This window comes from Canis lupus, chromosome 36 (assembly GCF_048164855.1).
Source record: "Canis lupus baileyi chromosome 36, mCanLup2.hap1, whole genome shotgun sequence".
Taxonomy (NCBI): Eukaryota; Metazoa; Chordata; class Mammalia; order Carnivora; family Canidae; genus Canis; species Canis lupus.
This window is the reverse complement of record NC_132873.1, coordinates 24,193,286-24,218,853: the sequence shown is the minus strand read 5'-3', so window position 1 is coordinate 24,218,853 and position 25,568 is coordinate 24,193,286. Positions and strand designations below refer to the sequence as shown.

The window sequence follows — 25,568 nt, the reverse complement described above, 5'->3', positions numbered from 1 at the left end:
TCTTTCTTTTTTTTCCTGTTACTTATAAATTTGAGAAGAGAGGTAGAATTAGTCCAAAAGGCCTAGTAAAAATTATGTTTGATATATATTTTTATTCCATAGTTAATAAAAAAATCAATACTCCAATGTAGGTTTGAAAACATTAATTTAGAACTGGCATTTGAACTTGAATATGACACTACGATTCAAACAGGAAAACCAAATATCAGGCCAAGATTGTAAAGAAGATAAAAGTCAAATTCAGAATCTCTGAATCATATTAGAAATGACTTGCATGTTTCAAATAAAATTACTCCTTTATTTTTATAAATTAAGACTTCTTCTAAAGGAAGAATCATAAAACCTTAAGTAAGAAAATTAGGATTTGGCTGTCTTAGCCAAATAAGAAGCACTGCTCTTACTTCATCAGGTTTAAATCAAAGAAGATCAAGAAATAAAGATGTCAGATAACACTAAACTTAACAATGCATAAATTATAGGAAAGAGACCAGTTCCAGCTAAAATGTTACATTTATCAGACCAGTCATAAAATTAATGGGACACATTTGTATTAGCTATTTCTAATTTAGCTGCTAGCTGGCATCTCCTACCCAGTTATTTCAGAATAAATGAGGTCAGAATAAATTGTAGACCGCTATCAGAGGTAAGGAAAAGGCTTGTGCACTATTAGAATATCTGTTCTTTTAAGCTTTCCCCTTGGCATCAGAGAGCTAAGGCTGTCCCTTTTCACCTCCAGTGCTTTCTAGAACCTCCCCTTAGGCTGTATGCTAAAAAAAAAAAAAAACCACTATGGTTAAGGTGATGGGGTCAGATACCATGGGTTTGAGCTCTAGTTTTGACACTTGCCAGCTATTGGATCTTTGGCAAGTACATAATGGTTCCCTCATCCAGCAAATAAAGATTACAACAGTGTTGATCTTACAGAGCAATTGTAAGGACTAACTAATAATGCACCCAGGTGCTAACAGAGGGTCTGGACCATGATAAGCCTTTCCCATACAAGTTAGTATTACTATTGCCCTTGAAATTATTATTAGCTTAGTTGGATAATCTGCAGTCTTGTGAGTTTGGTAGTGGTAATCAGGCTGTGAATCCTTAAAACCACGTTTGTGATTCTTTAAAAGCCAAGAATAAATTGTGATCAGCTAGCATATCTGTTCTTTCTACATTTAAAAATTCTTTAAGTATTTCTCTCTTGCAAGTCTCCTAGGGAAGGTGGATTGGTTTACCTTTTGCCCACTGAGCAGGTGAGATAAAAACATTTGATGGTTTTTGATCATCAAATGATTTTATGATTACTTGAGTGATCAACCCAAATTTAAAAAATCAGTTTCCTATTAATTTTATCTATGTCACTCCAAATATGTATCACATACCCTTGAGTCAGAAGCATTTGGGTCCTTGCTGTTTGTAACCTACGACACTTACAGTGGTTTCTTTTGAACCAGGACCAAGCACTCTAATGTGGCTTCCAAGGCCCCTTCTGGATCCAGCTGGATCTTCCTTAATCAATCAGTATTCTAGAATCTCAGTGGACTTCTGTCCCTTCCTCCTGGAGGAGCCAAGGCTATATCCTGCGCCAGGCTTTGTTTGGTACATGCGGGTGCCTCAAGAAACTCCTCTTTCTGCCCAGCTTCTCGTAGCCTTTCTCAAACTCACTAGTGTATCTCTGGGGGCCAATGGAAATACCTTTAGGCTTTCAAGAGTTCTCTGCGGGAATTTTTTAAACTGTCTTTTCCTTTGATGATAACCTAAAGCAAGTGGTCATATTTTGGCTCATCTCAACAAACACCATCTCACGAAATACCTCTGCCATAGGTCAACGCCCCAGGCTGTACTTAGGATCACATTCGTGCCTTGTGGAACTACTTTAATTGGCAGAGGCCAATAAGAACAGGAAAAAGGTGGACTTAATAGAGACCAATGATGTCTGAACCTGGGAAGGGCCAGTGACAATGCAGTATCCTTAGCCTTCTATATGCACAGAATTTGGCAGTAGTTGGGTTTGTGCTCTGTGACAAGCCCCCTTCTCTCCTCTGTGTTGAAGCCACTGCAAAACTTCCAGTATCACAGAATGTATTGACCTCTAAAGAGTCAGCACCATGGCCACCAGGACAATAATCCCATGACAACGGTGATTTAATTTCAGCAAACCGTGTGCCATTACATCAACCGCTACATAGAGAGGCAGCAAGCCTCTTGCTCCTTGCCTTGCCTCCAGATCCAGATGGCAGAGGACAGAGTCTCATTTCCACCTCCTCACAGGCTCTGTGACCTCAGACAAGTAAGTGAACCTCTCTGTGCCTCATTTACTTCACTGACAAGATGGCAATAAACATATCACTCACCTCATGGAGCTGCTGTGACAGTTAAATGTAATTCCTAAGAATGGTGCTGGCATGGGTAAGCACTCATGAATGTTTGCTACTGCTGTTAATCCGTTACCCCTGAGTGCTGTTTGCATGTATTCTGGACTTCTTTTGGACTCACTGAGATAGTAGAGTCAAAGCCTAAGGAGTTTCTATCTAGTTTTACATTTACACATATACATACTATAATAAAAATAATATAAGTCTCTACCCAGGATTTGTAAGTCTCTCAATACCACGACCTAACTAACTGCTATTCACCTGCAGTCTCCAGGAAGCACCACTCTTCCCAGAAACCCCACCCTCAGCCCTGCTATGACCCACATATGTTCTGTATCCACTGGCACCCAGCGATTGTTCTGGCATCACACTTTGCATGCATGATTGTAACTGCTTGTTTAATCCTTGCCCCCAATGAATTATAAATTCCTTGAGGGCAGGGACTCCTACAACCCCAGAACCTGACATAGTGGGTGATACTTTACCAAACATTTAGTGAAAGAACAGTTGTCAGAACCAGTTACCTGCATAACTATAATACCCCTAATTTTGTTGCAGTTGAGGCAGAAAAACAAGTGAGAGCATAGTCAGTCAGGTGGAAGACAAATTAAAATCCCAGAGACAAGAGTCTCAAACCTAAAAAAGTTAAAGAAGAAGAACCAAAGGGCTTTGGCGCCACATAAAGTTGCATGAGCACGGAGTCAGGTTGCAGAAAGTGCTCTGACTTAAAAGTTCAGAGAAGAAAAACATTCGATCTGGCCCAAGAATGAAATTCAAAGAAATTCATAAGGAAGTAACGACCATAATAACATTTGTCATATTGAGATCTTTTGAAATATATTTGGTCATATTGTTTATGGATGAGGATAGGTTATTTTCATAAATGCTATTTGTTTACTTATTTATAGAAGGAAAGTCCAACTTTTCTCCTCTTTAATAAACAACCCCACATAGATCTACAAAGAGCCCAGAGATTAGTAATTTTCTGAGGCCCTTTAGGCAAAGTTAATCTTCTCCAACTTTCCTTCCTTTCATTTTGGTATTTCAAAATGGTGATTCCTGATTTTGATATTTCAAAATGGTGATTTCCCTCCCCATGTGCTACACACACACATGCACACACGCACGTACACAGCTGCAGCCTAACAAACCACTGTTTACTGTGGGCGCATTCTTATCCTCAGATACGCTGTGACATTAGCAGATGTGGCTCTTAGAGGCTGGGACAATGTTTGCCTCAGCGGCATCCCCAGGACACAACACAGTCGATGGAAAGAAAGGCTACTTGAACAATAATGACGTCTCTAAGGCCCTTTTGCCACATGGTGTGTATTCGCATAAATTGAAGGCAAAATAATTACAAAGAAATGAACCCTGTGCTTATTGAGTAAGTATGTTTTGGGGAATTCTAAGTAAGCTGTGCACCTCAGTTTCTCCCTCAAGGGGATCCAAATCTGAAAGAAAATCAGAAATTCATGGTGGTTTGGTTAAAATTCCCCAAGTAGCCCTGAGTTGAAAAAAAAAAAAAAACACACCACTGAAAATATTAACCTATCACAAGTGAAGGGGTGTGCCTAGATATTTTACTCCTGCTTAATTACCATGGAGCATTTATGATCTCTGGCTTTGGGTAACCATGATCTGGTCAGGAACTAAGAATCCAGTAAGAGCCTCCCGAATCTTAGGACAGTGCTCTTTCCACAAGACTGACCTGCTTCTTTTAACTTGCAATATCCAGTCAAAAAAGTTGACTGTAAGTGGATTCCTTTCTTCTGAAAGGACACAGCCCACTGTACTGTTTGTCAGCATGTCTTTCTTTTTCTGCCACCTCCCCCCCTCCAAACCCAGCCTTGAGCTGAGCCCAAGCCCTCATCCTCTCCTCTCTGGACATTTGCAAGAGGCTGCCACATGTTTCTGGTCTGGACCGCCTCTGGTACATCTGGGCCATTGTCAGAGTGATTTTCCTCACCCACAAATAGGATCATGAGATACAAGCTTCCCTACATTCACTTAAAATTCCTTTACAGCTTCAGAATGCCTCAGAACAGAATCCAGCTCCTTAGCAGGACATACAAGGTCCTTCAAGATGTGGCTCTTCCTGCCTTCCCACCTCATTTTTTTTCCATTTCTCCACACACATCAGATAATCTGGGCATGGCAATCTGCTTTCAACACAGTCCCATGTTTGTGCCTTTGTAAATACTGTTCTCTCTTCCTGGAACATTCTTCCTTTTTCCTTCTATCCTTTTTACCTCACACAGTTTTGTTCATCTGGTAGATTCCTACTCATCCCTCTTTTTGCTGAAATGTCACCTCTTTTGTGAAGCCACAGAGTCAGTGTCTCCCCGACTATTCCCATAGTATGGTGCAAACCTTACAACACTTGCGCTGTCTGCTCTGGATCTTATTCCTGTCACTAGCCTGGAACCCCAGAAGGTTGCTGGAACCTACCAGTGCCTTCCATGGACCAATTAAATTTTGGCTTATTCCCAAGCAAGATTTCCAATTCTGTTGCACAACATTTGGCAAATAAGATAGAACTCCTAATGTTACACTGCCCTCATATTGTTCTCCTAAAAATTTAGTTTTTGTTATCCACAGTCTCTGTGATCATAGCTACACTCTTTATTCTGTGCTTGAAGGCTCTCTTGAATTTGGTTCTACTACATAATATTAAGTAGTAAAATAAGAGCTGTGGATAGCTTCCTATGTGCTAGGCATTCTTCAAAGAGCTTTTAATATGGATTATCTTGTTTACTAATATTACCCGATACACTTATATAACTCATACTCACATGGATCTTAACCTATACCAGATAGCTTTACTAGGAATGAAATCCTTTAATCCCCATAACAAATCTTTGGGCGAGTACTGTTATTACTCCCAACACACAGAGAGCTTAAGCAATAGGCCTAAGGTCACACAGCTCACAGGCAAGGTAGTTTGGATTGGAGCCCATGTAGAGCCCATGAAAGCCTGGGCTCCCAACCTGCACATGATAATACCTCAGGACAGAGCATACCAGAATTGTCCTCTTTCAAGCCATGGTCCTGCTTTCCTCCCTGCTCAAGCTATCTGCCACCCTCTGCTCTACTCAAGGACTTGTCATCCTTCAAACCCTACCTAAGACTAACCTTCTGTTTGAAAGCTTTTTTGAAAACTTTGGCCACCTTTGAGCTGTCTCCTGTATAGACTCTATGGCATGTCTACACTGTCTACACTAAGCCACTTAAGTCCTGCTTCATTTAGAATTTTATTTTATACTTTCTTGCATGATTCTTTGTCTTATGAGGGCCTTGGGCCTCTAGCAAAATTATGAGCTCCTTGAAGGCATCAACCAGGTGACTTCTTTCTGGATTTTCCCATAGCACCCAGCACTGTGACCAACTTGTACCACTGCTTATATTCTTGTGGAATTGAAGCATAAAATGAAGTCAGGCCCCTGTTCCCTATGTAGCAGATTTATTTGATTGTACCCCCCAATAATATCATCAGAACTGAGCAAGCACCCTGAATAAATTCTGATTTTGCCCAATTAGGTCTTACTTTTCCTGCTCAACCAACATTAAACACCAGAAAGAACAGAATATTAGAAAGTGGAGTTAGGAATAGAGTTCAAGTGTCCTTAATTAAAACCATTGGAATAGTCTTCTTTCTGATGTAGCTGAAAATAAAATTGGTTCTTCCTTGCATGTGTCATCAAAATTCATTTAATTTAGTTCAAATTTAATTTGTATTTAGCAGAACGGTACAGATCCACCTCCACCTAGATAAATGGAAACTGTCTGCCTCATGGCAAAGTCCCTTTGGCAGTATTCCCACACATGGCAAATATTCCACCAATTTCTGCAGGAAACCTACTTGGCTGTGTCAGCTCCGCTGGTTATTAGGGTGTTAATCAAAAGCTCATGACCGTATCTTGCAGCCACATGGAGAGGAGTGTTGCCATCCTTATCCACACAGTCAATTTCACCTCCTGAAAGAGACGGTTTTAACACAGGGTAACATAAGGAATCAGGTTGATTCGGATACTACATCCTACGCTAGTCACTCATGTTGTCCAAATGTTGTTCTTTTCCTCTCCATGTCCATCTCTGTTTTGAAGTACAAGAATGCCTTTCTGGGCACCAGAATGCCTTTCAGGTCACCATCTGAAGTAGTAGTTTTATTAAATCTGCATAGAGGGAAGTCTATTAGACATGTTTTTGAAAAGTCTTTCCATAATGTCTTACTGAAGGATCTAAAATCTCACAACTAAATTCCTGCTCTGAAGGAACAAAGTAATCAAATTCCATAAAATGTATAATCTTACCTGCTTGATTAAAGGCCTACATAAACTTTATACTAAAGCATCAGAACCAAAGTGAATAGAAAGTTCAAGAAAATATTTTATGTAGTTTGATTATTTGGTTTAAAATATGATGAGTAAAATGAGAAAATGTATAAACTATGAACTGGAAATATCTATATTTATAAAAGCTATCATATTAATCACCAACAGTCCTTTTAATAATACAGAATTCTCATCTTACTTTGTCTCATTTTGCCTTCCTTCTCTCCCAACTTTTTATTTTATTACATTTCTTTCTCTCCCCTTTTCATAAACATATATGTAAATGCAATTGGTCTATTTAACTATTTAAAAACAAGTTAGTCATCATGACATTTCACCCCTAAGAACAAAGGCATTCTCTCACATAACTACAATTCAATTAGTATACTCAAGAAATTTAAGGTCAGTATCATAATTCTATGTAATATAAAACACATTCCAATTTCTCCAATTATCCCCAAAATGTGCATTATAGCTGTTAGTGTTTAAAATCTGGGATATACTAGATATTGGCAAATTGGATTAAAAATTTAAAAATGTAAAAAAAAAAAAAAGAAAGAAAACATACAAAAAAAATTAAAGAAAAAATAAAACTGGGATCCAATAAAAGATTCTGCTACCATTTGGTTGTCACGTTCCTCTAGTTTCCTTTCATACAAAACAATCCTCCTGCTTTCTCTTATCAATCAATCAATCAATCAATCTATCTATCTATCTATCTTGATATCTTTGGAGGTCAAGCCAAAAGTTGTGTGGAATGTCCTGCATTCTGGAGTTGTCTTATTATTTCCTCTATTAGATTCAGAACATTTTGGCAATACCCCAGACTTGATGTGCACTTCCCACTGCATCTCCACAGCACACACATAAGGTCAGGTTACTCCACTGGATATGCCAGTTTTGCTTGCAATACATACAGTTTCAGTTTGAGAAGATGAAAAAGTTCTAGAAATGGACAATGGCGTTGGTTACACAAAATGTGAATGTACTTAATGCCACTGCACAGTACACTTAAAAATAGTTAAAATGGCAACTGTTTATATTATATATGTTTTGCCAAAATAAAAAAAAAAAAAAGAGGCCTGATTGTTTGGTTAAGTTGATACCTGCCAGCCCTTGCCATGCAAAACATTTTTTTCCCCTTTGTAATTAACAATTTGCAGGCAGTACTTTGATATTGTGCAAATATCCTATTTTCCAACAAAATTTCCTGCAAGAATTTTAGCATAAGCAGGGAGTACTTTGTTTAAAAGTTACCTGAATTCTTTATTCTCTATGCTTATAGTATTAACTTGATACATAGTTAGGTTCAGTTGATTGTTTTCAAAATTTTTACCAGCTTTTGATTTATTTGATTAATATGTTAAAAATTCACATTTCAGAAATCAAAATTATAGGAAGTCTGGGTGGCTCAGTGGTTGAGTTTCTGCCTTCAGCTCAGGGTGTGATCCTGGAGTCTCGGGATCGAGTCCCACATTAGGCTCCCTGCATGGAGCCCGCTTCTCCCTCTGCCTGTGTCTCTGCCTCTTTCTCTCCCCATGTCTCTCATGAATAGAAAATTAAAATCTTTAAAAAAAATTTAAAATTAAAAAAAGAAATAAAAATTATATTTTTTAAAGTAAGGCTCACTCTTATTTCCACCCCTCCTACTTCATTTTCAACCACATCTTATAGTAACAATTTTCATTAGTTTTGGTTTATGCTTTATGTGTTTCTCTTTGCAAAAATAAACACAGACTCTTTATATATTGGGTTTTTTTTCTTTTTTACTTAACAGTATATCTTGGAATTCACTCCCCAAAAAATCACTTCTTGGAGTTCTTCCTCATTTTTGTACAGCTTTATTGTTTTCCATTGCATGGAAACACTAGTTAAGTATACCACTCTGGTATGGAGACGCATTTAGGGAGTAAATATCATTTTTGCTATTACCAGGAACGCTGCAGCGAATCACTTCATGCATATACTGTTTCCTATTCGTTGGGTGTATCTTCAGGGTAAATTCTTAGAGAGGGGATTTCTAGGTCAAAGAAATGAATACGTGGTTTTCTTTGATTTTGCCACATTTTCCCCTTTAGGTTCTGTGCCATTTTGCTACTCACATGAGCAATATATGAGAGTGTGTTTTCCCCACAGCCTAGTCAAGCCTTTGAATACCTGCCATGTGATGGGTGAGAAGTAATAGTTCGGTATAGTTTTCATTTGCATTTCTCATATTAAAGAAGTTGAGCATCTTTTCATATACTGAAGGACTATTTGTCTATCTTTTCCCATGAACTATTTGTTGACGACTTGTAACCATTTTTCTGTGTGTGTGGTCTTTTATTCCTTGATTACTCTTAAAATATTTAGGATATTCACCATTTATCACTAATACATATTAAAAATATTTTCCTCCTATATTTTCATTTTTTCTTTGTCTTTTTATTCTGAAAAAAAACCTATTTTTTGGAAGAATTCATGTCTATTATTATATTTAGATTTTGTGTTGAGGTTAGAAAGCCTTTCCTCACATCCTGATAATAAAGACACTGACAGATGTGAAACTATTTGCAATACTGTCTCCATGGATACCTCAAAGAAATCCAGGGTCTATGTAACTGTCTAAGAACTGCCTACAGTGGTTGGCCTGAACGGTCCACCCCTAGAACTGATCCTGGAAGATGTGGGAAGCAGATCCCCAGACTCCAGAGAAACCTTTGCCCAGAACCAATACTGCAACACTCCATGTACTTCCCAGCCAAGAGGCATCAAACCTTCTTAAGAAATGTTAGCGCCAAAATTAACAGGTCAGGAAATGACAGATGTTGGCGAGGATGCAGAGAAAGGGGAATCCTCTTATACTGTTGGTGGGAATGCAAGCTGATGCAGCCACTCTGGGAAACAGTATGGAAGTTCCTCAAAAAGTTGAAAAAAGAGCTACCCTAAGATCCAGCAAAGATACAAATGTAGTGATCTAAAGGGCCACCTGCATCCCAATGGCTGCAATTTCCACAATAGCTGAACTATGGAAAGAGCCCAGATGTCCACCAACAGATGAATGGATAAAGAAGATGTGGTGTATATACACAACAGGCTACTACTCAGCCACCAAAAAGAATGAGATCTTGCCATTTGCAATGACATTGGTGGAACAAGAGTGTATTATGCTAAGTGAAATAAGTTAATCAGAGAAAGACAATTATCATATGATCTCACTTATATGTGGAATTTAAGAAACAAAACAGAGGATCATAGGGGACAAGAGGAAAAAAACAAAACAAGACAAAATCAGAGAGGGAGACAAACCATAAGAGACTCTTTATCATAGGAAACAAACTAAGGGTTGCTGGAGGGGAAGTGGGTGGGGGACAGGGTAACTGGGTGATAGGCATTAAGGAGGACATGTGATGTAATGAGCACTGGGTATTACAAAAGAGTGATGAATCACTGACCTCTACCTCTGAAACCAATAATATAAGTTAATTAACTGAATTGAAATTTTAAAAATTTTTAAATGTTCATTCCAAACTGATTCCAGACAAAGAACCATGTTCTTTATAAATAAACTCTAAAAATAAATAAAATAAAATAAATTTTAAAAAAAGAAGTGTTAGAGCCTCCATGTTTATCAGCCCCAAATATGCTAAAAATTGGGTAGGGAAAGAAAAGAGTGAAAAATGTTGGAAAGGGTAAGGGGCTGAGCTGATAAAGTTTCTTCTTGCTGTTACTACCATTTCCTAAGTCAGTTTAACATTTTATTTATTTATTTTTAGAGAGAGAGAGGGTACACAAATGGGGAGAGGCACAGAGAGAGAAAGAGAGGAAATCTTAAGGAGGCTCCATGCCCAGTGCAGAGCCTGATGCTGGGCTCCCCCAAAATAGGGGCTTGATCCCACAACCCTGAGATCATGACCTGAGCCAAAATTAAGAGTCAGATGCTCAACTAACTGAGCCACCCAAACAACCCTCATAAGTCAGTTTAAAACTGTAAAAATAGGGCACTTGGGTGGCTCAGTGGTTGAGCATCTGCCTTTGGCTCAGGTCACGATCCTGGTGTCCTGGGATTGAGTCCTGCGTCAGGCTCCCCGCAGGAAGCCTGCTTCTCTCTCTGCCTATGTCTCTGCCTCTCTCTCTGTGTCTCTCATGAATAAATAAAATCTTTAAAAATAAGACTGTAAAAATGTATTTATTACCTTCCACATATGCTTTTGTTGTCATTTAAAGTATATTTCAGAAAAAGATCATTACTAGTGGAAGAATAAGAGAGAAACTATTTGTTATTCAGAAATCTGTTTTATATTACAGTAGAACCTCTAGATGAATGAATTTCTATTTTATAGTCATTCCCCAAACCTTTCCATTTTCACTTGAAAATCTTTAAGATTTGCCTGGCATGCAAATTAAATAACTTTATTATTCATTTGAAGCTTGCAAGTCAGATGTTGGTAATTGATTGAGAATTAGTGAGTAGAATAAACATTTGTGAGTTTAGAAATATGCAAAGCATATCAGAAGGGATAATTTATGCAACATTATCGAAGCATTCATCTGAAGTTTGTTTTTCCTGCGCAAACAAGAATGGTCATCTTATTAAATTGCCTCGGAAGTACTGTGAGCCAAAAGGTCAAAAATCTCACAATGAATCATCCTAACCTATCACTCGACTCTTCCTTTTCAAACTCTATTTTTAAAGCTTCTGTGAAGAAAACATCATTTTTGAACTCTTGTAACCTGCTGGACAGCATCTGAGGCAGTGGCTAGTGCAAATGGCTGGATCCAATGCCTTCTGACATCACATTGTTTCTTCATTCAGTTCTTTCTCTCTCTGGCTGTGACAATACAGCTTCAGATAACAAACAATGTGACTGAACAGCAGAGGTAGTCTTTGCTCGCTAGCTACAAAATAAAAGAGGGGTGTGTGTGTTTCTCTCTCTCTCTTTTTTTTTTTTTTTTTTTAGCAATCGTCTCACTAATAACACTGGATGATTCTGAAAAAAGTTATTGTGAAGAACCAATAACCCTGAATAGAGAACAGTCAGGGAAGCAGAGAAATGCCATACAAATTCCAAACACCAGGGTGATTTCACAAAACAAATAAACACAAAGAATGTTCCTTAGTAGCATGCTCTGTTGGTTTAGGGAGCCAACCGATGTCCCCACGTGGGACCAGCATTCCAAGTCCTAGTTGTGCAGTGACCCACTCTGGAGGATAGACAGCAGGTCCGGGGGTGTGAGCCTCTGGACTTTTCCCAGAAGGAAGCCAACAAACAGGAGGAAAGAAAAGAGCTTCCTATTCTTCTCCCTAAGGGCATTTTTAAAAAATGTCAAATGGAAGAACTCACAGTTCTCACATGTGTAATGAATGCAAAGAATTGTCAGCTGAGAGAAGAGAATGCCAAATCATCCCTCTACAGGAATGACTCTATTCCACATGTACATGACTCTTAAATAAAATTCAAGTTAGAAAAAAAAATTTAACATACCATTGTTCATCCAGAAAATGCATGTGTAAGTGTAGTGGTTGAAAATTCAGTGTCTGATGTTAGATTGGCTGTGTTTCAATTCCTGTTCCACAACATGAGTGCCATGTATCCTGATCAGAGTGACAACCCCCCTGCCTCAGTATCCCCATCTTCAAAATGGAGATGACAATGGCACCTCTTTCTCATGGATTTATGTGAAGTGCTTACCCAAATTCCTGCCACAGTGAGAACACTCAATCAACGTTAGCTTTATCATTACCTATAATGGGCTATATATTATAGCCATTATATCCTCATAATTTTGGGTCCCTGGACCCCACCCAACCCACAAGCAAGATGCTAGGTCAGCCAAGAATGAGGCTCTGCAATAAGCTCTTAGATCACAGAGGATAAGAGATGGGTTCTCTTTCAAGCCTCATCCCAACTCAAAAGTCTACTACAGCCATGTCCAGAGAGGGCATGGGAGTCTTTCAAGTCCACAGGAATGGCTTTTGGAGAAGTCAAAGCAGCCAGCACCATCCCCAGACTATTGTCAGCACACTAGCATTATACACAGAGACGGGTCATGGCCTTGATTCAAAGGAAATGGCCAGGATGGTCTGGCCACAGGGATGGGCCTGTGGGAAGGCAGTGCTTACAAGGAGAAAACTTGTTCTTTCCCTGATCTGATCACTGGTGCCTGAATGTGCTTAGCAGGGAGCAAAGCTTTTTATACACAGAGGCCCACTGATTACACTCACACTAAATTTTTTTAAATGGATACCAAATATCTCCCTAGTTTCATTTCTTTTTAAGCCAGTGGACACTGTTTCTGGAAAAAAAAAAAGTTGAAAAATACACGGGATGAAGAAAGTGTGAGAAGGAGAGACTCTGGGGTCACTCGCCATTCCCCTTTGTTTACTTCAAGCAAGACAAAACAACTAATGGCCTTTTCAATAAAATGAATGTCAGAGACATACCACATATTTCAAATTATAATTAATGGCTATTTACAGTTAATTTCATTTTACCTTCCTTTGCTCACTGGAAACTTCTCAAGATTTATTTTTCCCTATAGTTAAATGCTTATAAGTTTCCTTTGCTTTGCTGCAGATATTTTCCTTCCTAAGCATAATTTCCCTGGCTGATCTTCCATCTAAATGTTAAGTAACTTTTTGGTTTTATGACTTGAGTGCCTAGGACATAACATAGTATCATTAACAATTCATCCAAGATTCTTATAGATGAGGAAAAGGCAGGTCCAAGAAACTGACTAATGACAGAATTTTGAGAAGTACAAATGTGGGTCAACTAAAGATAGTTCAAAAATTGCTGAACTTGGAATGTCAGCATAAAACAGGACTAAACCTGTTTTTTAATTGTCTCTAAGATTTGCTAAGAAAGCAGTAGTTGTGTGGTCAAGGTCAATCCATTCACAGATGCTGGCCATAGCTCATAATAGCATTATGAACCATAACGTGAGGTGACACTCCCTAGTACTTTGGCTACAGACAACCCATTGGTTCAAGTATACCTTTGTTGTGAGCCTGGAAAATTACTAGATGATGTGATTTTCTAAGGTCTCTATCAAACCTATGACTTTATCATCTTTTATATCATGCACTTGACTGCTTTTCCTCTGAGTCACCTCGTTTTTCCTACCTTTGCCCAAGGAACTAAGTTTTAACTTAGGAAACTATGGTGAACTCTAAAACTTAAAAATAATTCAGATTTGCTGCTAGAAAATGTATGATAGTTATTTTTATTAGTTTCAGAGTGAAAAGCGCAGGACCTTGAGCCCATATGAGCACATCATTTCCAGGTTCAAAACTCATATGCTCTTTGGGAATTAACTGAGAAACAGTGGCTTTATGTTCTTGCTCCTAAGCTGGATGGTGATCATATGTCTGATAAAGAGCTTTTAGAAAAGTACATCATAGGATTGGTGTAAATCTCAGCTTAATAAAACAGACCATTGGGATGCCTGGGTGGCTCAGTGGTTGAGCATCTGCCTTTGGCCCAGGACTTGATCCCGGGTTCTGAGATCAAGTCCCACATTGGGCTCCCTGCATGGCTTCTCCCTCTGCCTACGTCTCTGCTTCTCTCTGTGTGTCTCTCATGAATAAATAAGTAAAATCTTTTAAATAAATGAACAAAATAAATAAAAATACAACAGAACATGATCAAAAACAGAGCATCATCTTTCATGTTCAGCCAAACTCAGATCAGGACACTGTTGAAATAACACTGCAGAAGCATCTCTCTTACCATTCTGAATGAGAGTTTGTGACCGTGTGAATCTTCCATGGACAGCTGTCATATGCAGTGGACTTTTGCCATCTTTGCTCTAAAAAAATGAAAGGAGAGAGAAACAAAGGATCAGTGACATCAATCTGAAACATCTCTATGGATACTACTGTCAATGCCCTGAAAATAAAATGTCAAGTTAGATTTTTTAAAAAGTATAATAAAAACTTATAAAAGGTAAAAGATAATTTTGAAAGCAAAAGTATATATAGCATCTCAAGTTACTGCAAAACATCACATTTTAAAGAAGCTTAGAGAAGCGAAAATTATTTTAGAGAAGAAATGTGAAATTTCTAGTTACATTGACAATTTTAAAACTATCCTGTTTCAAACTGAAGCAATCATCCAAGATGCTTTTTCCTCTCTCATGATCTACTGATGAAGATGGGTTTCCTTCAAGGCATTTCATTTTTCAATTTTTGTCTAAAGTACATGAAAAAAGACAAATGATGTGTTAAGTGGCTTGGCCCTGTTCGACCTAAAGTTGACGAAGACTGCAGCTCTCCGACCTGACCTGGTACGCTCCAACACTCCCTATATCCTAATTCCATAGAAAAATGACACTTCTGATTGTTCCAAAACAGAAATGCTGGTTTCAATTAAGTCATTAGAAATCATAAAATTAAGGCATATAATGGATTAGCAAATTGCCATTTTAAAGATCACCTAGAAATGTGTTGAATTAATACATCTCTTTATTACTTAAAATATAAATGGAACTCCCTGATATAGATTAAACCAAAACATGAAAAAATGTATAGAATCCATAGACTTATCATCATTACACTAAATACCAAAGTCCTACACATTTATTAAGAAATAGTCATTTACATAAGTTCATCTAAAAATAGTAATACCCATATGCTGAATGAAATAAATCAATCGGAGAAAGACAATTATCATATGGTTTCACTCATATGTGAAATATAAGAAATAGTGGAAGGGACCATAAGGGAAAGGAGGGAAGCTGAGGGGGGAAAAATTAGAGAGTGAGACAAACCATGAGAGGCTCCTAACTCTGAGAAACAAACAAAGGGTTGTGGAAAGGGAGGTGGATGGGGGGATGGGGTGCCTGGGTGACAGGCACTTGTGGCGGGCACTTGATGGGATGGGCACTGAGTGTTATACTATATGTTGGCAAACTGAATTTAAATAAAGTATAAAAATTAAAAATAAAAATAGTAATACTTCTCAAAACATTAAGTATCCCTAATGGAATGTATCCTTTCACTCAGGTACTGTTAATAAAAGAAAAAAAAAGAAAGAAGAGAAAGAAATAGATGTAGCTATTCTTTTTCTAAGTCTCAGGAGAAACATTTTCCAAAGTCTAGGGTTAAATATGAGATTTTAAAAATGCAAGTTCATTTTTGCGATGAAACCTATATATACCTGTGCTTTAAAATGCACTGTTGGTGGAAATGTAAATTAGTGCAGCCACTGTGGAAAACAGCATGGAGGTTCCTCAAAAACTTAAAAACTAGAATGCCATATGACCTAGTAATTCCACTACCCGTATCTACCCAAAGAAAAGGAAAACACTGATTTCCAAAACATTTACTGCAGCATTATTTACAATAGCCAAGATATGGAGACAACCTAAGTGTCCTTGACAGATGAATGGATAAGGAAAATGAGGTACACACAGAGACACACACACAGAGGAATGTTACGCAGCCATAAAAAGGATGCGCTCTTGCTACTTGTGACAACATGGATGGACCTAGAAGGTATTATGCTAAGTGAAATAAGTCAGACTGAGAAAGATGAATACCATATGATTTCACTCCTATGTGGAATCTATAAATCAAAACAAATACACAAAAAGCAGAAACAGACCCATAGGTACAGACAAGTGATGGTTGCCAGAGGGGAGGGTGTTGGGAGGATGGGCAAAATGAGTGAAGGGGAGTGGGAGATACAGGTTTCCAGTTATGGAATGAGTAAGTCATGGGAATAAAAGGTACAACATAGGGAGTAAGTCAGTGGCATTGCAACAGCGTTGTACGGTGACAGATGGGAGCTACAATCGCGGTGAGCACTACATCTAGAGAAAGTGAATCACTGTGCTGTACACCTGAAACTGAAGTAACATTGTATGTCAACTATATTCAAATTTTTAAAAAATGTTTTAAAAGAAAGAAAATATGGCAACCTAAAAATAAATACATTTTAAAAATGACTATTTGTTTTAAAGAGTTCACAATGGGAAACAAATCATCATTTGAATAAGTATTTCTCAGAGTGAACCAAGGACTAACTGCATCTAAATCACCTGAGGCTCTTGTTAGAAATGTGAGCTCTGTGCCCTAACTCAGACACTGCAGTCTACCCTACACAGCGTACTCAAGTGTAGGGACCACTCTTTAGATTGTGGGCTGGAATTGCTTATAAAACCATAAGGATTCAAAATAAGAACTTTTATTATATCCTATAAGTCTATTCCTTAGAAAGGAAGAAAGGAGTCGTGCACAATCTTTGCCAAGGTAAGAGATCATCAGGACAGTAAATGCATCAATTGAAAAATAATCTTTATAGTGAAAAGTCATCGGGTAAATGGGAGGGAAAATAGGACCTTTTCGCCATCTAATATGATTGCAACCTGAGTCAGAAAAGATTGAGAAAGGAAAATGGAAGTAAGCTTGCAGCTTTACTGAAATGGTATTTTTAGAGGAAAAGGAACAGCAACCAAGAGAATAAGGAGTCAATTGCAGAAATTGCAGAGTTGACATTAACTTGTCCCTAGGTGGTGCTATTTCTTTAAATTTTGCTCCAATATTTTTCTCTTAAATTTAATTGAAAACATGACAAATTAGCATTTAGTTAAATATATATAAAGCCATAAATATTTCAGTGCTTAGATAATATCTTTATAAATATTTAGTTAAGAACTTCTCCGTGTCTAGAAAATAGCTTAAAGGCTTTACCGGGGAATAACCATCAACTTGGTAGTAACTACCTAAATTGCACCCAGAGAAGCCAAAGCAGAAGTAACCAGTTTCTGTGGTGTGTGGTTTACAAAGCTGGTTCCACTTCAGGGATGGCCAGTGTCACCCCCTTCTATCCCATGGACTGCTTGTGCTTTTGGTAAAGACCAAACTGTGGTGTAATACAAAAGACAGCTACATCAGATCTATCTTCCCCTGGGTTCATCTACCACTGAGTCCAGTCCTTAGCTGATTTTTTTTTTTCTGCCTGAGGGATATGGTGTCAGGGGGTGGGGAAGTGTGTATAGGAAGCATTGCGAGTATCACAGGGCCATTTTGGAACACTTATGTTTACATGGTTTGAATGTAAAAGGAACTTGCTATTTCAAAAAGCCATTGGAAACTAATGAAGGTCAAAGGATAATACTTTTTTATTTTGTCTTTACAGGTTAGAACTCAGGATATTCAGGTTGAGACTAGAGATCCTACTGAGTTTCATTATCTGCCTGAGAAATTTGTCACACGGGGGGACTTGTTACTGCTGCTGTTTTTAAGACTTCAGACAAGGATAAAACATTCCTGGCATTGTCAAAGGAGAGGGTATGTTAATTCTTCCATTTATTCAAAGCTTTGCTTTTATAAGATTTTTTCTTAATTCCTAGTCTCTTTCCTATTTCTAGACTCAATTTCCCATCAGGGTTAGAGCTCAGAAAATCTTGTTATTTCGAGAATTATTTAGCTAAGCAAGAAGCTCCTCCTCCTTCTTCCTCCTCCTCCTCCTCTTCCTCCTCCTCCTCCTCTTCTTCTTCTTCTTCTTTCTTCTCCTTCTTCTCCTTCTTTCTTCTTCTTCTTCTTCTTCTTCTTCTTCTTCTTCTTCTTTCTTCTCCTTCTTCTCCTTTCTTCTTCTCCTTTTCTTCTTCTTCTTCTTCTTCTTCTTCTTCTTCTTCTTCTTCTTCTTCTTCTTCTTTCCTTCTTTCTTCTTCTTTTTTTGTATATTTCTTTATTGGAGTTCAATTTGCCAACGTATAGTATAACACCCAGTGCTCATCCCATCAAGTGCCCCCTCAGTGCCCATCACCCAGTCACCCCATCCCCTGCCCACCTCCCCTTCCACTACTCCTTGTTCGTTTCCCAGAGTTAGGAGTCTCTCATGTTCTGTCTCCCTCTCTGATATTTCCCACTCAGTTTCTCTCCTTTCCCCTTTATTCTCTTTCACTATTTTTTATATTCCCCAAATGAATGAGACCATATAATGTTTGTCCTTCTCTGATTGACTTACTTCACTCAGCATAATACCCTCCAGTTCCATCGATGTCGAAGCAAATGGTGGGTATTTGTTGTTTCTAATGGCTGAGGAATAACCCATTGTGTACATATAGACTACAGCTTCTTTATCCATTCATCTTTTGATGGACACCGAGGCTCCTTCCACAGTTTGGCTATTGTGGACATTGGTGCTATAAACATCAGGGTGCAGGTGTCCCGGCGTTTCCCTGCATCTGTATCTCTGGGGTAAATTCCCAGCAGTGCAATTGCTGGGTCGTAGGGCAGGTCTATTTTTAACTCTTTGAGGAACCTCCACACAGTTTTCCAGAGTGGCTGCACCAGTTCACATTCCCACCAACAGTGCAAGAGTGTTCCCCTTTCTCCACATCCTCTCCAACATCTGTTGCTTCCTGTCTTGTTAGTTTTCCCCATTCTCACCGGTATGAGGTGGTATTTCATTGTGGTTTTGATTTGTATTTCCCTGATGGCAAGTGATGCAGAGCATTTTCTCAGGTGCCTATTGGCCATTTGTTTGTCTTCTTTGGTGAAATTTCTGTTCATGTCTTTTGCCCATTTCATGATTGGATTGTTTGTTTCTTTGCTGTTGAGTTTAATAAGTTCTTTACAGATCTTCGATACTAGCCCTTTATCTGATACATCATTTGCAAATATCTTCTCCCATTCTGTAGGTTGTCTTTTAGTTGTGTTGACTGTTTCTTTTGCTGTGCAGAGGCTTTTTATCTTGAAGTCCCAATAGTTCATTTTTGCTTTTGTTTCCCTTGTCTTCATAGATGTGTCTTGCAAGAAGTTGCTGGGGCCAAGGTCAAAAAGGGTGTTGCCTGTGTTCTCCTCTAGGATTTTGATGGATTCTTGTCTCACATTTAGATCTTACATCCATTCTGAGTTTATCTGCAAGAAGCCCTTCTAAGGAGGTGGGCACAGCTCAGCCATGGTCATGAAGGCAAACTAATAAAGATTAAGAATATTTTATGAATAGTAGTATCTTTGAGGGCAGAAATTCAGCATCCTTCAAGGAAGATTAATCCTTCAACTAAATGGAGTGTTTCAATTTCCTTGACCATCGTTGTCAGAAATCCATTCATGTCTTCCACTCTAAGTGTCTTCTTACCTCATTCTCCAACATCCCCCAAGCCTTCCCTAAATTCATTCTATTGATGATTAGCAGTCTATGGCGAAAAATTAAGTGTTAAAATGAAGCAGCCGTGCTTTTCAGGTCCATTTTATGGGAGAGAAGACTACCATAAACTCCATATATAATTGGAGTCCCTAAGCTAATCTGAATTGAACACTAGTCAGTTAACTAGTGGAAGGAAGTGGGTAGTGTGCCAGGAAGTGGCCTTCTAGCCTTCTGCCCCCCCAACACCGAGCATATCAGTCGGCATATCTTCAAAAGGGGAATGGAGGGCATCAGACAACCTCTTGAATTAATTAAGTGAAGCCTGGTGAAGGGAGCTGCTTTATTTAACGTCAATAATACTTTTCCTTTCTTTGGAGAATTGAAGGATATCCTTCAGACACCAGTATGACCATATAAGTGTCACAGGTTTGGGGGACATTGCCAGTTTGGCCACCTGTTAACCTCCTGCCTTCTCACCACAATCCCCTGTGACTTCAACACCGTACAAAGACTCTTCCCACCTTGGTTTACAGTTCCTTGGTCTCTCTGATGCCCCCTCAGACCTTCCCTTACTTGCATTAGGACCTTGGATGGGCTCCTCTTGCAAGATATGGAACTCCAAAATTCTATCTATCCTACTGTATTTCTGCCTGTTTTCCACCTCCATGAAGACATTATACTCCCCTCCATTTCCTTTCTATCTTCTCTGACTCTTCTGTTTTCATCCCTTTTTCTACTCAGGCTATGACATACTCTCTCCTGGGGTGATATCCTTTTCTCTCAGCCTCCACTATGCATCACCTCTGTGTGAATGAGGCAGCTGAAATTTTTTTTTCCATCCTCTTCTGCTCTCCCATGTTGGAAGATCGCATGTTCCATTATTGGTCTCCTCAGACTGGCTGTACCAAAGGCTCAAAATCACCTTCACAAAAACTAAACTTACCAATTTTACCTTCTTTTTTTTTAATTTTTATTTATTTATGATAGTCACACAGAGAGAGAGAGAGAGAGAGAGAGAGAGAGGCAGAGACATAAGCAGAGGGAAAAGCAGGCTCCATGCACCGGGAGCCCGATGTGGGATTCGATCCTGGGTCTCCCGGATCGCGCCCTGGGCCAAAGGCACTAAACCGCTGCGCCACCCAGGGATCCCCCAATTTTACCTCCTAAGCCTACTCTTTCTCCTGACATCCCTCCTTTTTTTTTTTTTTTTTTTTTGACATCCCTCCTAATAACGATAGTCGTTTGTGGAGTGCTTGCCATGGGGCAGAAACTGTTCTAAGTAATTAATGTGAGATGATTTGTTTAATCCTCACAATGGTTCCATGATGAAGATGCCACTGTTTCCCTAATTTTACAGATAAATAGACACCCAGAGAGGTTGTTTCTGATTGTGTAATTACTGGAAGTCAAGGCTAGGATTGGAATTGAGGCAACCCAACCTCAGAACAGAACACTTAACCCCCACGCTGTGTTCCCTCTGAACCAGATTTCAGCTCTTACACTTGTCTTCAACTTCTCCAACTCCAATCCAACCGAATTTCATTAATTTTCTTTCTGCAGAGCCTCTCTCTTTTGTTTTCTCCCTACTCCCCTGTCCTCAGTACCTCTCATCCAAACCAGTTTTACTGACTTCTAGTTATTCTCCAATTGTCCTCTCTCTAGGTCCACTATACCTGGATTTTCTCTTTAGAAAAATGAAAATAGTTTTTTTTCCCACCTGGATATAAAAATAATACATGCTCACATATCATAATCAGAAGATTAAAACAAATATACAAAAATGAAACTAAAAATCCAAATCACATTTTGCCTCTCTGCAGTGATAATATATAGGTATATTCCAAGTATTTTTCTCTTTCTGTGCATATACACAGACACATAACTTTCCTAAATTAAAAATTTAGATCATATTTACTTATTGCATATTAATTTTTCACTGATAACACTAGGTATTATTAGCCTTTTTCATATTTGCCAATCTTAAAGGCAAATATACTTGTGTATTAGTTTGCATTTTTTCTAATTACTATTGGATACTGAAAATTTTTCATAGATCTAATAAATATTGTTTTCTCTCTCTTATGACTGGCACTTTACACATATTTTCTAGTAGGTTATCAGACTTTTTCTTATTGGTTTTTATGAGCTCTTTATATATAGTAAATGTATTAACTCTTTGCTTATCATGTTAGTGCAGAAAAATTTCTCTGAGTTGTTCCTCTTTCAAATTTATATTTTGTATATGAATACAATTTTGTATATGTACATAGGTTTTTTTGTTTGGGGAGGTTTTTGTTTTGTTTTGTTTTGCCATATAAACATTTAAAATGTTTACATTATCACACATATAATTGTTTTCCGTTTCTGGTGTTCTGTGGCCAGATTACTATTTCTAATGCTCAATTGGGATCCCATGACCTCCATACTGACTAGCAGTCCCTACAGCTTATAGAAGCCCAAACTCCTCACCCAGTTGATAAGTCTTTTTTTTTTTTTTGATAAGTCTTCTTCCTTGATCTGGTCCCATTTCAGCTTGTTTCTGGCTTCTTTCCTTCATACAATCTATGCTCCCTTTAAACACAATAAATCACTATTCTGAAAATTTATCTCATACTTCCCCACTGTTAGAAATTATATGGAAAAAATGTGAAAAGATTTTAATAGTGAATAGGAAAGGTCATTAAAATGGATTGAACCAATATTCTTAGAATTAAACCTCAGAAAGAATCATTTTTCAAAAGCAGAGGCAGAGTACACTAGGGCCTTGCTTTAGGATTCCTGTGTGCTGGGGAGAAGGGCAGCTGGGTGAGGACAAGGTCACCTGCGCAGGTGAGGACATTCCATCACAGTCCGAGTGCGGTGGCAGCGGTGCATCCTGGATGCTGAGGGCCGTGCGTAGGCCTCTCTTGGTCATCTGTTATGGTGAGCTAACTGCTAGCCCAGAATCCCCAGAGCCTTTCCCATCTGGAACTCCCAAACCCTCTGTTCTGTCTATCTGGAATGCTCTCGGATTCTCTCTAGCCCTCTTCATCTCAACTGATAACAATCTTCCAACTCTCAGCTCAAAAGCAAGCTTCATTTTTGATCCTCAAGCAGGAAGCAATTGTTGACTCTCCCATGCCACTCATCACGTTCTCTCATCTCATGAGAACCTGAGCACACTATTTCCTTACCGTACTGTAACTTCTTTGAGAGCAGAGCTCATGTCTCATGTTGGAGCACTCTTTCAGAACCAAACAAAGGGCACCAGATAGTTCTCAGTAAGTCCTGCCAACATTCACCAAGCTCCCAAAAGCTGTGGCTAGAACCTCAGTGCCTTCCAGCTGCTCCTACCACTTCTGCAGTAAAAACAAAGCTAAGTTTCTGTAGCACAGGACAAGGCTGTGGGAGCCAAGGTACTGAGAGTTCCCATTCTTAAACAGGACGTCATTGACAACAGTTGATTTTGCTCAAACATTGGCTCAACGCAAAGGAACATAGCACAGAGAGAGACTAGGAGTGTCATACCTGGATGTTAACATCTGCCCCGTTGTTTACTAACAGTTCAAGACACAAAGCACCATGTGTGGAGGCAGCGGCAAAATGCAGAGGGGTGAACCCGCTGTTGTTGGGCTGGTTCACGTTAGCACCGTAGTCCGTCAGCTCGTTAACTACAGCATCCTGCCCATTGTAGCAGGCCAGGTGAAGAGCAGTGTTGCCATAGATATTGATTTCATCGATCTGCAAAGGAATCCAACACAGAGCAGGTAAAATCATCAGAGCCACTTTACTGCACTTGTTGTGGGCGGGGGGGGGGGGTACTGGGGGGGACAGAGGGAGACGGAGAGAGAAAATCTTAAGCAGACTCCACGCTCAGCAAGGACCCGTTGAGGGTTTGAACCAAGGACCCCGAGACCATGACCTGAGCCGAAATCAAGAATCAGATGCTAAACTGACTGAGTCACCCAGGTGCCCCACACCTGGTACACCACAAGTTAGAAGGGTAAATGCTGAAGGCGGATGAAGAACCCAAATCTAACATGACTGGTTAATATGTATTACGTGCAATATATAAATTTAAATATTTTGCTATGTTGATACAGAAAGTTAGCTTGTCTTCTGCTTTTTTTCATGACTTGCTGTATGTCCCCATTGCCTTTCATCAACTGCCCCTGTAAACTCTAAAAGATATGATGCTAGAAGATAAGGTGGTTTTTTTTACCCTCTTGAATTAACATGCAAACAGGATTTAATTTCAGGACAATAGAAAACCCACAAAATACCACAAGTTGATGCATTAATCATAGCTCACCTCCACACCCAGATTCAGGAGGTGTTTGACAACATTGATCTGTCCATTGGAGGCTGCAGCATGCAGGGGGGTATAACCCTTCTTATCCTTACACGTCACTTCGGCACCGTGGTTAATGAGCAGCGCCACAACATCCAGGTGGCCTTCACAAAGAGAGCAGTAGAAAACATGGTTAACCTTTTTAGGATAATTTGATGATTTATTCCACTTAAATGATCACCATTAGCTTTTAGTGCCACCAACACTTTAAATAAGGGCAAGGTCCTGCTAATATGTTAGAGCCATAGCCTATAAAAGAATTATGTTAAAATGAAAGCAACGCTTTTAAAAGCAGTTGCCATTCTTTACTGAAAAGTCCAACAAGGACAATTTGGTTTGGAAAAATTAATGAAAGAAAAAATCAATTAATCAGAATAACTTCACATTAGTGTTAAATCATATGAGATCGCTGCTGCTTGGCCTTTTTTTTTTTTTTTTCTCTTTTTGAACCACAAAAATGATACTTTCATATGGTTCAACCTAAAAATATTCTTGTGAATTACTGGCTAAACAGAAACTCTTCCAGTTTCAACTCTTGTGGGCATATTTTCTAGAATAATTTCCTTTGTACCCTATCTTACTATATATACCATGAAAAATGTATTTGACCTCTATATTGTAACTGAAGATTGTTTGATGCTTTGGGTCATGGCTGTAAATGTGGTTGATAATTGAGAGGTCGAAGATAAGTACTAACTCCAAGATGTGAAGGGGGTGGGGTGTGAATGTGTGTGTGTGTGTGTGTGTGTGTGTGTGTGTATGAGAAAGAGAGATGAAGAGAAATGTGTTTGGGGTGTCGAGGGAGAGAGTTGGGGGTGTGTGTGTGAGAGAGAGAGACAGAGCTTGGTCATGGCTTGTTTTATTAAAATTTGACTTTTTCCCCTAAGACATGTATGTAGAAAAATTATTTTCAATTATTAGTGGTGCTATCTTAAGCTTAAGTGGTGCTATCTTTTGTCTTTTGTCTGGGTTTTTATTCTTTAAAGATAGTCATCTATATATTTTTTCCTATTTGTATCCCGATGACACACAAAATAATGACTTTACTTCTTTAAAGCAATTCTACACAAATGTTTTAACTGTGCATCAGCAAAGAACAAACTTGAAACCCCAGGTTCTTTGAGTCCCATCTCACACTAGTCTGGTGTGTGCTCTGCATAAACATCAGTCTGGCAAATGTCCCCTGACTCCAGTCCCATAGGTACCACGCAGACATCTTATCTGCTTCAGTCAGCTCAAAAGTCCATGTTGTCTTTAAAAAGTGATGATGTTGCAAAATCTCAAGATTCTGGTTTTTTAAGCCCAAATATCCATTCAGACTCATCTATGGCCCCCTAATTTATTTCATCCCTACCCAACCCACTCTCTTTTTCCTCCCCACCATTAATATTATTGTTGTTTATGATAATAAAAGCCCCGTATGCATGTTAAAAAGGATTCAGAAAAGGCAAAAAGG

The 25,568-nt window shown here is 38.8% G+C and overlaps 1 protein-coding gene across 17 annotated transcripts in view; it reads right to left on the bottom strand.

The window, feature by feature from the left end:
• The window catches only part of ANKRD44 (ankyrin repeat domain 44), a 361,909-nt gene that overhangs the window by 157,159 nt on the left and 179,182 nt on the right, over nt 1-25,568 (bottom strand). For all 17 annotated transcript variants that reach the window (XR_012025054.1, XR_012025055.1, XR_012025051.1 and 14 more), the window contains exons 7-10: nt 24,074-24,216; nt 23,290-23,502; nt 14,416-14,494; nt 6,232-6,346 (exon numbers count right to left, since the gene is read on the bottom strand). Coding sequence is in view for 11 of the 17 variants with exons in the window: in XM_072813230.1 (XP_072669331.1) it covers nt 6,232-6,346; nt 14,416-14,494; nt 23,290-23,502; nt 24,074-24,216 (550 nt within the window). In the remaining 6 variants the exon portion in view is untranslated. The remainder of the gene's footprint in view (nt 1-6,231; nt 6,347-14,415; nt 14,495-23,289; nt 23,503-24,073; nt 24,217-25,568) is intronic.